General features: G+C 43.4%; 1 protein-coding gene across 1 annotated transcript in view; it reads left to right on the top strand.

Annotated features, from left to right (window-relative positions):
- The window catches only part of TM4SF18 (transmembrane 4 L six family member 18), a gene marked incomplete at both ends in the record, with an annotated part of 36035 nt that extends 19780 nt beyond the window's left edge, over positions 1-16255 (top strand). Inside the window, 3 exons of the mRNA XM_081086027.1 lie at positions 10897-11039; positions 13976-14213; positions 16241-16255. Coding sequence (XP_080942153.1) covers positions 10897-11039; positions 13976-14213; positions 16241-16255 — 396 coding nt within the window. The remainder of the gene's footprint in view (positions 1-10896; positions 11040-13975; positions 14214-16240) is intronic.
- Positions 16256-16671: the final 416 nt, after the last annotated feature.

Below are 16671 nucleotides of genomic sequence, written 5' to 3' on the forward strand. Positions count from 1 at the left end.
TGAGAATGAGAGACTTCGTGAGGCCCTGACCTAGACTGCGCTATGGCTGGCGCAGCTCAAAGCAGAGCTGGAGCACACCACGCACAGGCAGGAGCACTTTGCAGAGAGGCCAGCCATTCTGGTGCTAAAGAGATTTGAGTGAAGGGCCCTAGAGTGTAAGGCTGCTGACCTGGAAGAGGAGCTGAAGGGCCTGTCCAACCTCCGGGCTAACAACCAATGCCTCAAGGACGAGAATGCAGCCCTGATCCACGTCATCAGCAAACTGTCCAAATGACCCCAGAGGACTTGCCCCTGCACCCACATTTATACAGCTGCTTCTGCCACACGCACCACTTCCCCTGTGTGAACATGAGTGACAGGGCTGCCAGGGAATCTCTGAGAAGCCATAACCTCCCCTTTGGACCTCCAGGCTGGGAGGGGAGGACAGAGCCCCCAAGAGCCAAGGGGGCCATCTGAGGCCATGGAGACAGGAGGCTGAGCCAGGTAGGGGGACCAGGGCTGCAGGCAAGACCAGGAAGGAACCAAGGACCAGGAAGTGCCAGGACCAGTAGCCAGGACCAGAGTGGCCACAGGGAGGTCCTCTCTCACATGTTCTGCCACCAGTCACCCCTCCTTCCCCAAGCAGGGATCCAAGAATGTGCCAAGCATCCTGCCAGCCTGGGCCAGGTGGGCCTGTATATAGGGTCTGTGTGCAATAGGGAGGGATGTCTTCTATTTTTTGCTTCCCCCTCCCAGACGCTGTCCTGGGCAGGGGGAGAAGGTATTTTTGAGACATAGCACAGGCACCTCAGATAAAAGTCATGAAGTTGCCAAAAAAAAAAAAAAAAAGAGTGGGCCAACTGGCCAAATGTCCCCTCCCTTCCCCACAGCCAGCCCCGCCCCCAATCAGCCTGCCCTGACACAATAGGCCCGCAGCACCCCCCTCGGCCAGCCTGCCCCTGATCGCACCCCCCACCCCAATCAGAGGCAGGGCTGGCCAGCCAGCCATCCATGTCCCCTCCCCCAGGCCACTGGCCCCTGATCAGCATGTCCCACCCCATTAGGGCGGCATGGCCAGTTGGCCCACTCCCCACAGCCCCTCCCCATGGTCAGACCCGTACCCAATTGGGGGCGGGGCCCACCAGATAATCACCTGTGACCCCTTCCCCCAGCCGGCCTGGCCATGATCAGGCCAGATCGGGGCAGGCTGGCCAGCCAACCTCCCAACTTCTGTTCCTCCTGACAGGCCCAACCCCAATCAGCCCCAGTTGGGCCCTGGCTGGCCGGACCCCACCCATGCATGAATTCATGAACTGGGCCTCTAGTTGTTTAATAATATGCTATTTAGACTCCATGTATTTGAGTGTTTTTGAGTTTTTTTTATTGTAGTTGATCTATAACTTCATGCCATTGTGATCTGAGAAGATGCCTGGTATTATATCAATCTTCCTGAATTTGTATAGGCTTGTTTTGTGCCCTAACATGTGGTCTATCTTTGAGAATGTTCTATGTGCACTTGAGAAGAATATATATTCTGTTGCTTTGGGGTGAAATATTCTGTAAATATCAGATACATCTGATCTAGTATGTCATTTAAGGCCTCTGTTTCCTTGTTAATTTTTTGTCTGGAAGATCTATCCAGTGATGTCAGTGGAGTGTAGAAGTCCCCTACTATGACTGTACTAGAGGCCCAGTGCATGAAATTCATGCATGGGCTGGGGGGGTTGTCCCTCAGCCCAGCCTGCAACCTCTCCAATATGGGACCCCTCAGGGGATATCCGGACCCCTCAGGAAATGTCCACAGGGATCAGGCCTAAACTGGCAGTCGGACATCCCTCTCACAATCTGGGACTGCTGGCTCCTAACCGCTCGCCTGCCTGCCTGCCTGATTGCCCCTAACCACTTCTGCCTGCCAGCCTGACCACCCCCTAACCACTCTCCTGACAGCCTGACCGATGTCTAACTGCTCCCCTGCCAGCCCAATATCCCCCAACTGCCCTCCCCGCCAGCCATCTTGTGGCTGTGGGCACTGCCATCTTTGAGGGCGTGGCAGTCAATTAGCATATTCCCTCCTTATTGGCTGTGGGTGCCACCATCTTTGAGGGCATGGCAGTCAATTAGCATATTCCCTCCTTATTGGCTGTGTGCCGCAGTTCTTTTTCCAGCATCTAGAAGGGTTCAGCAATCTGGAGAAAGGCTGCATGTAACTTAATAAAGAGTCCAGAGACAAAACATAATTTTGAAAGGCATTTGGGGGTCAGAGGAGCCTAGCTAAAAGGAACTAAGATCTCCTCGTCTCAGGACCCTTTGCTTTTGATTAACACAAATTGTCCTAAGGCGAGGTAGATATACACTTCAAAGGGTAAGGTTTCCGTATACACAAGCATTGTCAGATGGGGGAATTTGCCTATGGCTGTTCAGGTGTTTGGCCAGTAGGAGGCAATAACATGTAGATTAAGATGCCCTGAGCTGTCTGGCAGCAAGCAATAATCCCTTTTCAGGTTTGGGGAAATGCCTTTAGCCATTCCCAACAGGTGATAACATATGTGACTCAGCCTTTGTTGAGTCCCCAAGTTCCATCAACATTTTGATGAAACTCTAGCAATTATGACATGCTGGAATTGGCTTCTGGCGGCTGTGGGCTCTGCCATCTTTGCAATGGCATGAAGGTCAATTAGCATATTCCCTCTTTATTAGATAAGATTGCTGTCAATCTCTCCCTTAAAGTCATCAAGAGTTTTTATGTACTTGGGTGCTCCTATATTGGGTGCATATATGTTTAAAAGGTTTATATTCTCTTGTTGAATCATTCCTGTTAGTATTGTGAAGTGTCCTTCTTTGTCTCTTGTTATGGCCTTTGTTTTGAAGTCTAAATGAGTATTGCTACTCCAGCTTTTTTTCCCTTTCCATTTGCATGGAATATATTTTCCATCCCTTCACTCTCAGTCTGTCTGTATCTTTTGTTCTGAGATGGGTCACTTGTAGATAGTATATGTATGGGTCATATTTTCTTATCCATTCAGTCACCCTATGTCTTTTGACTGGAGCATTTAATCCATTTACATTTAAGGTTACTATTGATAGGTATTTATTTATTACCATTTTAATTTTCTTTATGCCTATAATCCCCTCTTTCTCCCTTACTTCTACTTCCTAAAACAGTCCCTTTAACATTTCTTGCATTGCTGGTTTAGTGATAATGTACTCCTTTAACCATTTTTTGGTCTGGAAAGCTTTACATTTCACCTTTAATTTTAAATGATAGCCTCACTGGATACAGTAGTCTTAGATTTAGGCCCTTGCTTTTCATCATTTTCTTCATGCCACTCCCTTCTGTCCTGAAGTGTTCCTATTGAGAAGTCAGTTGACATTCTAATGGGAACTCCTTTGTAGGTAAATTTCTCTCACTCTTTTTCTACCTTTAAGATTCTTTCTTTGTCTTTAACATTTTCCATTTCAATTATGATGTTTCTAGGTGTGGGTCTCTTTGGGTTCATCTTTATTGGGACTCTCTATGCCTCCTGAACTTGTGTTACATTTTCCTTCACCAGGTTGGGGAATTTTTCTTTCATATTTCCTTTAACATGCTCTCTGTTTCTTGCTCACCCTCTTCCCCTTCTGGTATTATTATAATGCAAATGTTGTTATGTTTCATGTTGTCCCAGAGATTCCTTAAGCTCTCTTCCTGCCTTTTAATTCTCTTTTCTATTTGCTGCTCTAATTGGGTACTTATTTCTACCTTTTCTTCCAAATCGCTGATTTGGTCCTCTGCTTCATCAAATCTACATTTATTCCCTTCCATTGTGTTCTTCATGTCAGATACATCTTTCTTCATTGCTGTCTGGTTCTTGTTCATGGCCTCTATTTCCCTTTTCATGTTGTTGTTATTTGTATTAAGTTCCTTGAGCATTTTTATAACCATTGCTTTGAACTCTATGTCTGATAGGTTGCTTGCCTCCATCTCATTTAGTTCTTTTTCTGGAGATTCGTTCTTTTCTCTTATTTGGAATTTGATTTTTGTCTCCCCATTTTAGCTGTCTCTTTATATTTGCTTCTATGTATTAGAACTGTTATGCCTCCCAGTTTTTGTGGGATGGTCTTATGTAGAAGGTGTCTTGAGGGGGTCCAGTAGTGTAGACTCTTTGTTCACCTGAGCTAGATGCCTCTTATGAGCATTGTTTTAGGATCTTTTCTTATAATTGGGATTTGATTGTTGGTGTCCCATTTGTGGGAGGAATCTCCTCTCCTATGTGCTGCCAGTGAGGTTCAACCCCAAAATCATCATTCCAGCTATCCAGTGGTCGGGGACTCCTTAGCCAAGAGGTTGTATCTGCCTTGAGTCTCACACCTTGATTGACCCTGTTCTGAGCTCTACTTCCTTCCTGCGTGGAGTTGTTCCTGCAGGTGCCAGCTGCAGGCAGGTGCTTGGGGTCCCACTGGCCTTGTTAGAAGTCCAGGATGTTATCTGCAGCAGGAACCCAACCTGCTGTTTTTGACTAATTAGATAATGCAAAGACTTCAAGCTTCCAGAGAACTGCCTCTGCCTGCAGACTGATTGGAATCGGTCTGGAGTATCCTCAAGCAAGTCCACATGCTTCTGCCTTGAGGGAAAATTGTTATTCTCTGTCTCTTAATGGGCCACAGAAACTCCACAGGGTGGGGTATGAGAATTTCCAATAGGGTGGGTCAACTGTCTTCCCCCCAGGCAAAAACAGCAAGATAGCCAAGATTTTCCTGAGAAAGATGACCTCCAAGTGTGAGGGAATGGTTCAGTCCAGGAAACTGGGGTGTCTGCCTTCTAACCTCTAACTCCAAATCCCCCAACCCTTGCTTATGTTTATACAGCTCCATTCCACTCAACCCTCCCTCTGCCAGAGCCCAAGGTGAGTGGCCACGCTAAAAATGTTGTGTGTTAGTCCTTTAAGAGGGTGCCATCTCTTCCAGCCTTCTCTCCCTGGCAGTCAACAACCCTGCTGTTTTTCACAGCCAGATGTTATTTGGGCACCTTCCTCAGTTCCAGTGCTCTCTACTGGAGGGCCCTGCTTGGGGATTATACCCAAGAGTTAGTGGCAAACCCCTACAGCTGAGATATCTCTCCAGAACTTAAGCTGCTGTCTGTGGGAACCCAGCCAGCCCTTTCATGCCTCCACCCTTCCTACAAGTCTCTATGTGGTCTCCACTTTTCTTCCTTGCTTATCAGGGTTCTCTCCAGCTAGTCTTTAGTTGATTTTTCTGGGTGCTTCTTCTGTATTTTAATTGCAATTACAGTTTGGTCCTAAGAGCATGCTTGTGAGCTTCCACTTACTCTGCCACCAGTTTTAATCTTCCAAAATTTAACCAGCGTCACAATATGAAGAACTAATTCTTACAAATGTTTTACTCCTGCCAATCTAAATCTAAAAATGAAAAAATTTTATTACCACCTTTGCCCAACTGGTTGCAGCAGGCAGATCTAAAAAAATGATGTGAGAATTTTTACCTTCTGCCAGATTTTGTCAGAGGTTCAAAATCTCTAAGTGCAACTTCCAGATCAAGCAAGGTGTCCCCAGCTAATGGTGCAGTGTTTGGGGTGCAAGAAATTGTAGGGAAGAAAATGTTCTACTTGACCCTCTTAGAATCCTTAGCTGGTTCTGAAAATGAAACAGACAAGGGCAGAAATGCATACAGATTTTACTGAATTTTTACATGCATCTGAAATCCTTCACAAGAGAATAAAGACCTGAAGAGGTGGGCCAGGGCAAAAATCTTCTTTTACACAAATAAACAATAAAAATTTTTGAATATTGGCAAAATGTATTGGTTCGAGTTAGGGATAGTGAATGGTTAAGAAGTAACTAGAAGATAAAGTTTAGTTTAACAAGCTTGGTTAAAGCTCTTTACTTCTTGGTCCCAAATTCCCTGTCTTTGGTGATAATTTCTTCCTTCTTCCTGGTACAAGGAAGGTACCTGTCAGGTGAGTTTCATGGTTTTTTTCAGAGAAGAAAGGCAGGTATGGGGCAGAGTGACTTACTTCAACTTGCAATTATCTGCACATGGAATCCCGCTTCTACAATTTTCTTAAACTCCTCCAGCTTAAGATATTTAATATGCCAAGGTGCTATATTTTAGTGTAGCATATCTTGAAGTTCATCAACTTGTTGGCTTCTATCCATTCCTTCAGAGAATCTCATCTTCTGCTAAAATTCTGTGGGCTGTTATTCCTGGAAAACAATTATTGGCCAAATAGGGGCCTTTGAAATAATAGGTAATATTTTGAATTACTTTACACTTTTCAAATAATTTTATAGGCTTTAATTTTTGAAACAGCCTTGTTATATAAGTACTGTAATCATCTACATAATCTACATTTTACAGAAAATGAAACTGATTTAGAGAGATTCTTTAATTTTTTTTTTAATTTTAAGGATTTAAGAGAGGGAGGAAGAGAGAAAGAGGAGAGAGGGGGAGAGAGAGAGAGAGAGCAGTTGCCTCTTGCACACACCCCAGCCAGAGATTTAACCCACAACTCAGGTACATGCCCTGATCAGGAATCAAACCCAAGACTTTCTGGTGCATGGACTGATGCTTCAACCAACTGGGCCATACCAGTCAGGGCTAAGAGATTCTTATTCTCACTTTATTTTTATGCTTACCTCAATTGTGCAATGGTATCTAGCATTAATTATATTATAGTGTGTGTGTATACATACATATATATTACTAGAGGCTCAGTGCACGAAATTCATGCACAGAGAGGTAGTGGGTCTCAGCCCCGCCTGAACCCTCTCCAATCCGGGACCTCTCACAATTCAGGACCACTGGCTCTTAACCACTCACCTGCCTGCCTGCCTAATGTCTCCAACTGCTCTTCCCTGCCAACCTGGTCACCCCCAACTGCCCTCCCCTGCTGACCTGGTCGCCCCCAACTTCCCTACCCTGCCGGCCTGGTCACCCCCAACTGCCCTCCCCTGCTGGCCTGATCGCCCCTAACTGCCTCTGCCTCAGCCCCCATCACCATGACTTTGTCCGTAAGGAAGTCGGATGTCTGGAAGATGGCCGGTCGACCGGTCTAATTAGCATATTACCCTTTTATTAGTATAGATAGATTATATAGGATAGGATTGCTTAAATGGGGGGTGGGGGGATAGAAAGCCTTTTTCAGCAGGAGTATATGCTCTTGGCAGACAAAAATACATAACCCCTATATCTGGACTGATAGCCAGCCATATGCACTATACTGCCAAACTGGTTATTAAAAAATTAAACTGCTTTATTACACCTTACACCAAACAGCTGTTGCCCTTAAAACCCTCCTCAGCCCCCACCTTAGGTTCTGCCTTCACAGTTCACCCAGATTTTGTTCTGATTGGTCGGTTTCTATGCCAGTCAGTGTCAAAAGCTCCATCTCCTAGGTAGCCATTGGCTCCTCTGGGAAATCCAGAATGGACCCGCCTTCATATTGGCACCAGCCCTTCAGTCACGCCCCTAGTCTTTTACCGGGTATATCTCTGGCCGCTCTGGGAAGCAGCACCTCAGGTCTGTGCTGGTGGCAATTTTGAATTCTCATCCCTGACCTAACCTTCTTACAGTGCAAGCTCTGCAAAGACAAGCATTTGTCTTGTTCATTCTTATTTCACTCATAGACTTTACCTGTGTCTATGCATCTATGCTAGCACCACATGGTGACCAGTGGAACGGTCATTTCGGTCATCACGGTCACTGCCTTTTTATATATCTAGATGTTATGGTTGCTAAATGAAGAAATTCTTCACTGATCTTCCCAGTGAACTGCTTAAGAGTACATTTAATAAACAAGGAGCTCAATCTTTTCAAAACATCCTTCTTCCTTTTTCAAAGATGGCATTGGTGAATAGGCAAATTTTCTTTACAAAGTGTAACTAGCAACAATCTACTGTAAAACAAAAAGTAGCTCTGTTTATCTCATTCCATCATGGGGCAAAATCCTATAAAAATTAATATGAGAAATATAACTTGAAAGAGCTTTTAATCATATGAGAGGATATTGATGAAATAATATCAGAGAAGAGGAAAACAGAATTATTCTTTTGTTTTTGAAATATATTTTCTAATATTCCATAATAAACATGTATTAATGTTATAATCAGTAAAATAATTTTAAACAAAGAAATATAGATAACCCTGCTCCTAAAATTACAGGTTTGTTGTTCTCTCTTTTTCTAGTCTCAGCTTTTGAATTTATCATCAAGTTGCTACTGCATGTTTCTGTTTGGCTATCCTACTCTTATTTAAAAAACACACACACAAAAAAACACTTCTAAAACTAAATTAATTTTTTCCCAAACCAAACAATTTTTCTTGACATTTCTATTTCTGTCTCCTTTTCATCCAAGTTTTAAACTCTGGAATTTTTCTTCAGTCATCTTCAGCGACTCATTTCCTCCTGAATGTCCTTTTTCTCCAGTGCATGTGTTTGTCACTTGACTTGAAGTTGTCTCCATATAGAATCCTTGTTCCTGGGCTTTCTCACTTCCAGTTGGCATGACATCACTACTAGATAAATTTCCAGAATCATATTTTGTTTTATACTATATTAGAGGCCCAGTGCACAAAATTCGTGCACTGGGGAGGTGTCCCTCAGCCCAGGCTGCACCCTCTCAAATCTGGAACCCTTCGGGGGATGTCTGACTTCCGGTTTAGGTCAGGGATTAGGCCTAAACCAGCAGTCGGACATCCCTCTCACAATCTGGGACTGCTAGCTCCCAACCACTCGCCTGTCTGCCTGCCTGATGGCCCCTTATCAAGTCCCCTGCCAGCCTGATCGATGCCTAACTGCTCCCCTGCTGGCCCAATCGCTCCTAACTGCTCCCCTGCTGGCCCAACTGCCCTCCCCTGCAGGCCTGGTTGCCCCCAACTTCCCTCCCCTGCTGACCTGATCGCCCACACCTGCCCTCCCCTGCTGGCCATCTTGTGGCTGTGGGCACTGCCATCATTGAGGGTGGGGCAGTCAATTAGCATATTCCCTCCTTATTGGCTGTGGGCACCACCACCTTTGAGGGCAGGGCAGTCAATATATTCCCTCTTTATTAGATAGGATTCTTGCTCAAAAACAAATTATATAGCTTGTCAGAACAATAACTTGTGCCATGTCTAGGGCAACATATATTCAAGATGAGCTTGAAACATCTGTGCCAGAAAGCAAGGAAATGTTCAAAGAATGATAAGGACATGTCAAGGGGTACAGGAATTGACTTTGAATGGATGTTCCCACTGGCCATATTTGGACCATCTCAACATCTAGAAGAATAATAACAGTTATTAATTTGTATGAATTAGAATATGTACAAAAAGAAAAATGCAGTGGAGAAAGAAATGGAAGTTCTGTGCAGAAAAAAATGATAATATGAATGCAAAAGAAATGATAGAAAAGCAGCACATTGCAACCAATTATTGTGATAATTGGTGACCAATGGATATGAGGATCACTAGTGGATGCTAAATCCATCAGTTCAAATGTCTTTAGGGAACAGGATATGACACAATATCAAAGTACTATCTCAAAAATTATTTACTAATTGCAAAGTGGAAAATGTACATTTATAGATCTGAAGGAAACCATCTTACCCAAGAGCTCAAACTTATCATTACCAATAGCAGTGAGAGGCCCACAATGTACCCACACCAATCATGTGTTCTTGCCAATAGGTTCAACCCAAGTCCAAAGTAGAGGAAACAATCAGAAAAGCCCAGAATGTAGGGCATTCTACAAGACAACTGGCTGGGATTCTTCAAAAATAACTTAATATACGGAAAAACAAAAAGGCAGTAAAGTTAGTGTAGATGAAAGGAAACTAAAGAGATGTGATTTTGTGCATAAACCTTCATTGGCTCCTATATGAAACAGTAAAAAAACAGCTACAAAATAACAGAATATCTTTATTCTTGGAAGATATGAGCCAATGTACGCAGGAGTAAGAAATCATAATGTCTTTCAAAAATTTCAGCAACAAAAATTTATAAATAAATATATTCATGTACATATACATACAGAGAGAGAGGGAGACTATACAGGCAAAAGTGGTAAATATTCACAAAAGGCAAGTCTAGGTAAGGGGTATATAGGGGTTCATTGTACTATACTTTAAAATTTTGTAGATTTGAAAATTTTTAAATAAAAGGTTATGGAGGGAAAGCCCTTTGCCTGGAAAGAGAAAGTCCAGAGTCCTTGATCCAGCACTCAAGGCCATGTTCCACTTAGATCTATCAAGCTATAGTCAGTCTGTAAGAGATACAAGGGCTAGAGTGTGTCCTGTCAACCCTGTCTCCCCAGCATTAGCACCATCGTCTTCATAATTCTCTCCTCTACTCCTCTACAGGACCCCCTCTTAAGTCAAACTAATCTCACTCTCACAACTCTGCCTGTGCTGCTCTGCCTGTGAACATCGCTCATTTTCTCCATCCAAATGAAAACACTCTCTTCCCCATCAATCCCAGTCTGACTTAAATATAAACATGACCATCTAGGTTAACACCTGATATTTCCCTTCATATTTATACATGTGAGAAAATAGGGGATCATAACTTATGATTCTAAAAGACACCCCCCACTTATAAAATAACATCTTCAATAAATAAGTATAGGTTGATTGATTACATTCCTTCACTACATTGTATATGAAGTAATCATTATTTTAATGTCAAATTCCAGAAAAAAAGGAAGAAATTTAGTAAATTAATTAGTCATCTCTATGGAATGCCAAACAAAAAGTCATTTGAAAACTTATTTTTAGAATCAGGTGGGTTTGAATTAAATGTTCCCATTTTTGTCAGGACATTTTTTATTATAGAGAATTGAGTAGGCTTGGATGAGTAGAGGAAAGTACCTATCTGATCATTTATCCACACTATCCCCTTGTCTCACTCTATGGCACTAACCTCCTTCTTCTGTGTTTAATTTAGACACTGCTGTCAATTATATTCTCTGGCCTTGGAATTTCTTTCTCTGGATACTGCCTGGCCATATCAGCTTTGGGCCTCATCCAAGGCCCATACTGCCGCACCCTCAATGGCTGGGAATACGCCTTTGAAGGCACTGCAGGACGGTAAGGAATAATTCCTCAAGCCAAGGAATTAGGCTTGAATTACTTGACTTAATGCTCATGCTCATTTTCCATGATCACTTTGGTGTTTCATGCAGTTACTTTAGTGCAGAATTTTCCTATTCATTTACTAATCTCCAGACCAGTATGTTCCTGCTCTGATCATTGTTCAGGTTTTTTCTCTCCAGTCTTTTAATGCCACATTCACTCACTGTTTTGAGGCTATCATGGATATATCCAAATGAAAGACATGTTTCTTCCATACTTCAGAATATGACTTCATGGTTACTGTGGTCTGGCAACTGCTGGAGCAGTTGAGTGGCTCTGGGAAGTCAGTCTTGCTTTGTGGCCAGGTTGAGCATGTGGTAAATTACAGATATAAAAGGACTCAGCTGAGAGAGAATCACAGTGCCCGTGGATGGGCACCACCCAGAGCTATGCCAGCAGGGGCAGAGCGAGTAACAAAGTGCAGGCTGAGATGCAGAGACATGCCTAGGTGCAGGGGCTTATAGATGGAGCCAGAAGCTTCTCTAGCATATACTGAAGAAGACTCTAGTCTAGAAGTCTTCTCAAGAGGCTGGTATGATAGTTCAGCTGTTGAAGGATTCATGCTGGATCACAGAATGCCTCCCACTAGCACTGTGCTGAGCTTACTGGCCTACCAGCATCTGCAGAGGCAGCTCAAAAGGAAGCAGGGCCCAGGCAGAGACACAGGAGAGGGTAACTGAATCTTGTCCTGTCTCATCCTGCGCTCAGAATTCTTGTGGAATAAAATGAGGGAGTGTCGGTACCACTTCCTGAGAAAATCACATTTTCTTCTTAACTCCCAATGACTGCCTTTATTGTTCAAGACCCACATCTATTTGAAGTCTCACATGCTCACCTAGAGCTCCTTGGCAGAACTGCTTCTGTGTTGCCTTTATTCTGAAGGTTCCACAAGGTGCTCTGGCCAAAGCTCTTCCTCAGGTCAGGAGAACCTGAAACACAACCCTAGGCCTTTCTGAGAATTTAGAGACAATCCTGTGGAATTGAAGGACTTCAGGAAAGGGACCCTATGTATCAAGTCCTGCTGGCTGCAAAAAATCCTCTTTTTATACCATTAGCCCCTGAACCTTTCCCCACCCCAAAACCAAAGAAGCTTCCCCTTTCAATTGCAAGAATCTCAGGCTTCCCACATGCCTCTCCATTACACCTTTCAAGTTGCCCTTTATATTCGCATTCACCTGGTCCAGATTCTCTATTCCTTGAAGACCCTGTTGGTGCTTATAGGTTACAAGAATTTTTACATAATTCTCAACAAACAGTTACAGTAACCTTAGAGTTAGATATTTGAAGCTCACTGTCCAGATAAGACTCTAAAGGTCAGAGATGTAATATCCCTTAGCCAAGATCCTACAGATCTGGGAGTTGTGACTTCATATTCAATGCTCTTTACCTCTTGAGACCTAAGGGTCATTGGCAATATCACGAAATTCTCAGAGTGCCTCTCAGTGTACTGGAGCATAGAGAATAGGAAAGAGAGTTAATGGAGGGGAATAAGAAAGAAATGGAGTGGGGAGAGAGAAAATAAAGGTTGTGGTGGTGAGAGCACTAATCCTTTCTGCCACAGGCATTAATACCCACAGCCACTTTGGCTGGTATCCAGGTTGCCCAAATTGGTGTTTTAAGAAAAATCATCTCACTATTGACAAGATATTTATAGAAAATTCTGCCTTGTAAATAGGTTTGATTGGTTTTTTGGGGGTGATTCTTTTTAAAGACCAGTTTTCCATTTTGATTTAGTTGAACAGAGAGTGTGTCCTCCTTATAAGAAGAGCTAATGGTCATGGTAGACCTGGAAGTGAGCAAAAGTTGTCAGGCCGATTCAGTGTGGCTTTAAAATTCTCTTGGAGTTGTTTAATTCTCACAATTCTATGCTGTACTAGACTGATCAAACCTTTCCAGCTTTTGCATTCCCACCTCACAGTCTAAATCTTCTTAAGAGCTGCAGGACAGTAACTCTCTGATGAAGAAGTCCTCACACTGTGGACCCCAGACTAGCAACATCACCATCACCTGGGAACTTAGAAATGTAGTCTTGAGCCCCACCCAAAATTTCTGAATCAAAAACACTGTGGTGGGGCCCCAAATTCTGCATTTTCACAAGCCCTCCACAATCCTGATACATGCTCAAGTTTGAGGACCACTGTTCTAGACAGTGTTGGGACAGTGTCTAGGAATATCTAGCAGAATTTCTCTTTTTCATTTTGCCACCTGTGTGATTTTTTATCCAGTGCAAGCTCAGCTCTATCCCCTACAGCTCAGGATAACTTCTGGACTCCCAGAGACAGGCAGTCTCCACCTCTCTTGGTATTGACATATGCTGCTTTTCATTACTATTGAACTCTTCAGTATGTGTCTTGCTTCCTAATTGAATTGTAATTGTCTCTGAGGCAGGTACCATGTTTACAATAAGCATAGTCTGGTGCTATATATATACTATACTAGAGGCCCAGTGCACGAATTCATGCACAGGTGGGTTTCCTCGGCCTGACTGGTGATTGGAGCCGATCAGGGGGGTAGGAGGGTGCCCGCCCGGCCAGGGGGAGGGACCACAGGAGGTTGGCTGGCTGTGAGAGGTTGGCTGTGGGAGTGCACTGACCACCAGGGAGCAGCTCCTGCTTTGAGCATCTGCCCCCTGGTGGTCAGTGCACATCTTAGCAACCAGTCATTTGGTCAACCTGTCATAATGGTCACTTAGGTTTTTATATAGAGAGAGATGTTCAATATATGTACTGAATGATTTCTTTAAATATATGAATTCATATTTAATAACATATATTTTAATCATATGTATTACTGTCCCAAACATATAAATAACTGTAGCACTCTTCCTTGAACCAAGTATGTAGGCTTTGGCCTTATTGGCTCTTGTTGACCATTTCCTTCCTTGCTCTCAGTTTCCTTACAGATTCCAGCATATGGATTCAGTGCCTTGAACCTGCACATGTAGTGGAGTGGAACATCATTTTGTTTTCCATTCTCATAGCACTCAGTGGGCTTCAAGTGATCATCTGCCTCATCAGAGTAGTCATTCAGATATCCAAGATACTATGTGGAACCTATTCAGTCATCATCCAGGTAACAGACCCCCACTGGCACCTGTACCTCACCCATTTTACCCTGGCCCATGATTCAGTGAGTTTCTTAAAAAGGCTTTTAGAATTCCATTATTTCCATTCCTACTGCCCTCACCTTTATTTATTCAACCCTTAATATTTTTAATATTTTCTATGTGTTTGTTGATTTGTCTATATGGATTAAATCAATGTAATAGTAAAATCTGTATTCCGTGTTGCATGATGAAAATAACTCAGTGTTTTCAGTGAGAAACATTTTAATGTTCCATGTAGTTATAACCCAAAGCTCACATAAATATATGCATTTTTGTGCATTGAGAATTTTTTGTTCATTTCTTTGAATCCTGGTACATTCAGCTAAAAATCTTTCTTTGTACTGAGTGGATTTTAAGATGTGAAATATGTCTTTATCTATTGGAACTATTTCTGCATCATCCGCTAAAATATTAATGTTAATTTAGTTATAATTGAAACTACTAAACCTATCAAGCAAGTCTAGAGTGAAGAGAAATCATAACTGAGATCTTGTGTCTTGTTTAACAACATATCCTATCTAATAATAGACAAACATGATAATTAACCGTACCTCCGACACACTTCCCATTGGCTAATCAAGGCGATATGCAAATTAACTGCCAACCAAAATGGCGGCCGGCAGCCAGGCAGCTGAAGCAAACAGGAGGCTTGCTTGCTCCAGTGATGGAGGAAGCCAAGGTTCCCCACCTGCTGCAGCCGGGCTCTGAGCTGCACTCTAAGAAACAATGTTGCAATTATAGAAGCTAAACAAACCCCAGAAACCTGCTTTCAGAGCTGGAGCTGCAACAGTGCTTCAATTATAGAAGCCAAACAAACCCAGATACCTGCTTTCAGCAGCCGAGGTCTCAGAGCTGGAACTGAGCCTCAGAGCTAAAGCTGGCTCTCAGCTCCAGTGACAGCCATAGAAGGTAAATAAATCCCAGAATAAAAAAAAGAAAAAAAGGAGAGGCTGGGAGCTTCAGTCACCTGCCAGCCTGAAAACGGCCCTCAGCCCCTCACCCAGACTGGCCAGGCACCCCAGTGGGAACCCCCACCCTGAAGGGGTGTGACCAGCTGCAAACAGCCATCATCCCCTCATCAGGGCTGGCCAGGCACCCCAGCAGGACCCCCACCCTGATCCGGGACACCCTTCAGGGCAAACCAGCCGGCCCCCACCCATGCACCAGGCCTCTATCCTATATAATAAAAGGGTAATATGCAAACTGACCCTAACAGCAGAAAGACTGGGAATGACTGGTCACTATGACACACACTGACCACCAGGGGGCAGACGCTCAATGCAGGAGCTGCCCTCTGGTGGTCAGGGGGCTCTCACATGGGAGGAGCTCTGCTCAGCCACAAGCCAGGCTGATGGCTGCCAGTACAGCAGTGGTGGTGGGAGCCTCTCCTGCCTCCTCAGCAGCACTAAGGATGTCCAACTGCAGTTTAGGCCTGGCAAGTGGACATCCCCCGAGGGCTGCCGGGCTGCCAGAGAGATGCCTGATTGCCGTCTTAAGCCCAATCCCCCGGGAAGCAGGCCTAAGCCAGCAGGTGGTCATCCCCTGAAGGGTCCCAGACTGTGAGAGGGCACAGGCCGGGCTGAGGGAACCCCCCACACACACCCGAGTGCACAAATTTTTTTGCACTGGGCCTCTAGTCTCTATATAAAAGCCCAGTGACCAAACGGCAGAACAACTGGTCGACGAGTCGCTATGATGTGCACTGACCACCAGGGGGCAGACACTCAAGGCAGGAGCTGCCCCCTGGTGGTCAGTGTGCTCCCACAGTGGGAGTGCCACTCTGCTGACCGAGATGAGCAGTGTTCCACAGCAGGCCAATCCCTGCAGGCCACAACCCCACCAGTCCATGAATCTGTTCACTGGGCCTCTAGTATTAGATAATTCCTTTCCTAGCAGTTTCAAATAGATATTTTTCTAGTCCTTTATATTTTGAATATAAACTATAAATTTCAGTTGCTACCTGGATTATGAAGTATTAGTCAAGTCAAATTTACTACTTTACTTACTTTGGTTTTCCTTATTTTTTTTTTTTTTTTTTTTTTTTTTTTAGCCTGGAATCATTTGAATGAGGACAAGAATGTTTTCCATTATCAAGTTATGGTCATCTATCTTCTATATAAGTCTTTTATTTAGACTTGGCAATATTCAAATGATATTTTCTCCATTTGGTGTTCATTGTAGTCATTTGTGAAATTTACAGTCCTGGCTGAAAGTGAAAATTATGCCACACTTTTATTTAGATTTTTTTCTAAGCAATATGTGTCAAGATCTGTAGAAATGTTTATACACTTTGAGCAAACAAGTCTGTTTTTAGTAATCTGTAGTTTGGAAATAAATAAGAATAAAAGATGAAACTTTATGCAAATTGCATATATTTCAACATAATTTAATATTCTGTAAAATTAGAATACCAAAAAAATTTAAAGTTTAGGGGAAAGATTAAATAAAGAGTGGTACATTAGTTGTAATATCACGTAGTCA

This window comes from Myotis nattereri, assembly GCF_964212035.1.
Source record: "Myotis nattereri genome assembly, chromosome: 3".
NCBI lineage: Eukaryota > Metazoa > Chordata > Mammalia > Chiroptera > Vespertilionidae > Myotis > Myotis nattereri.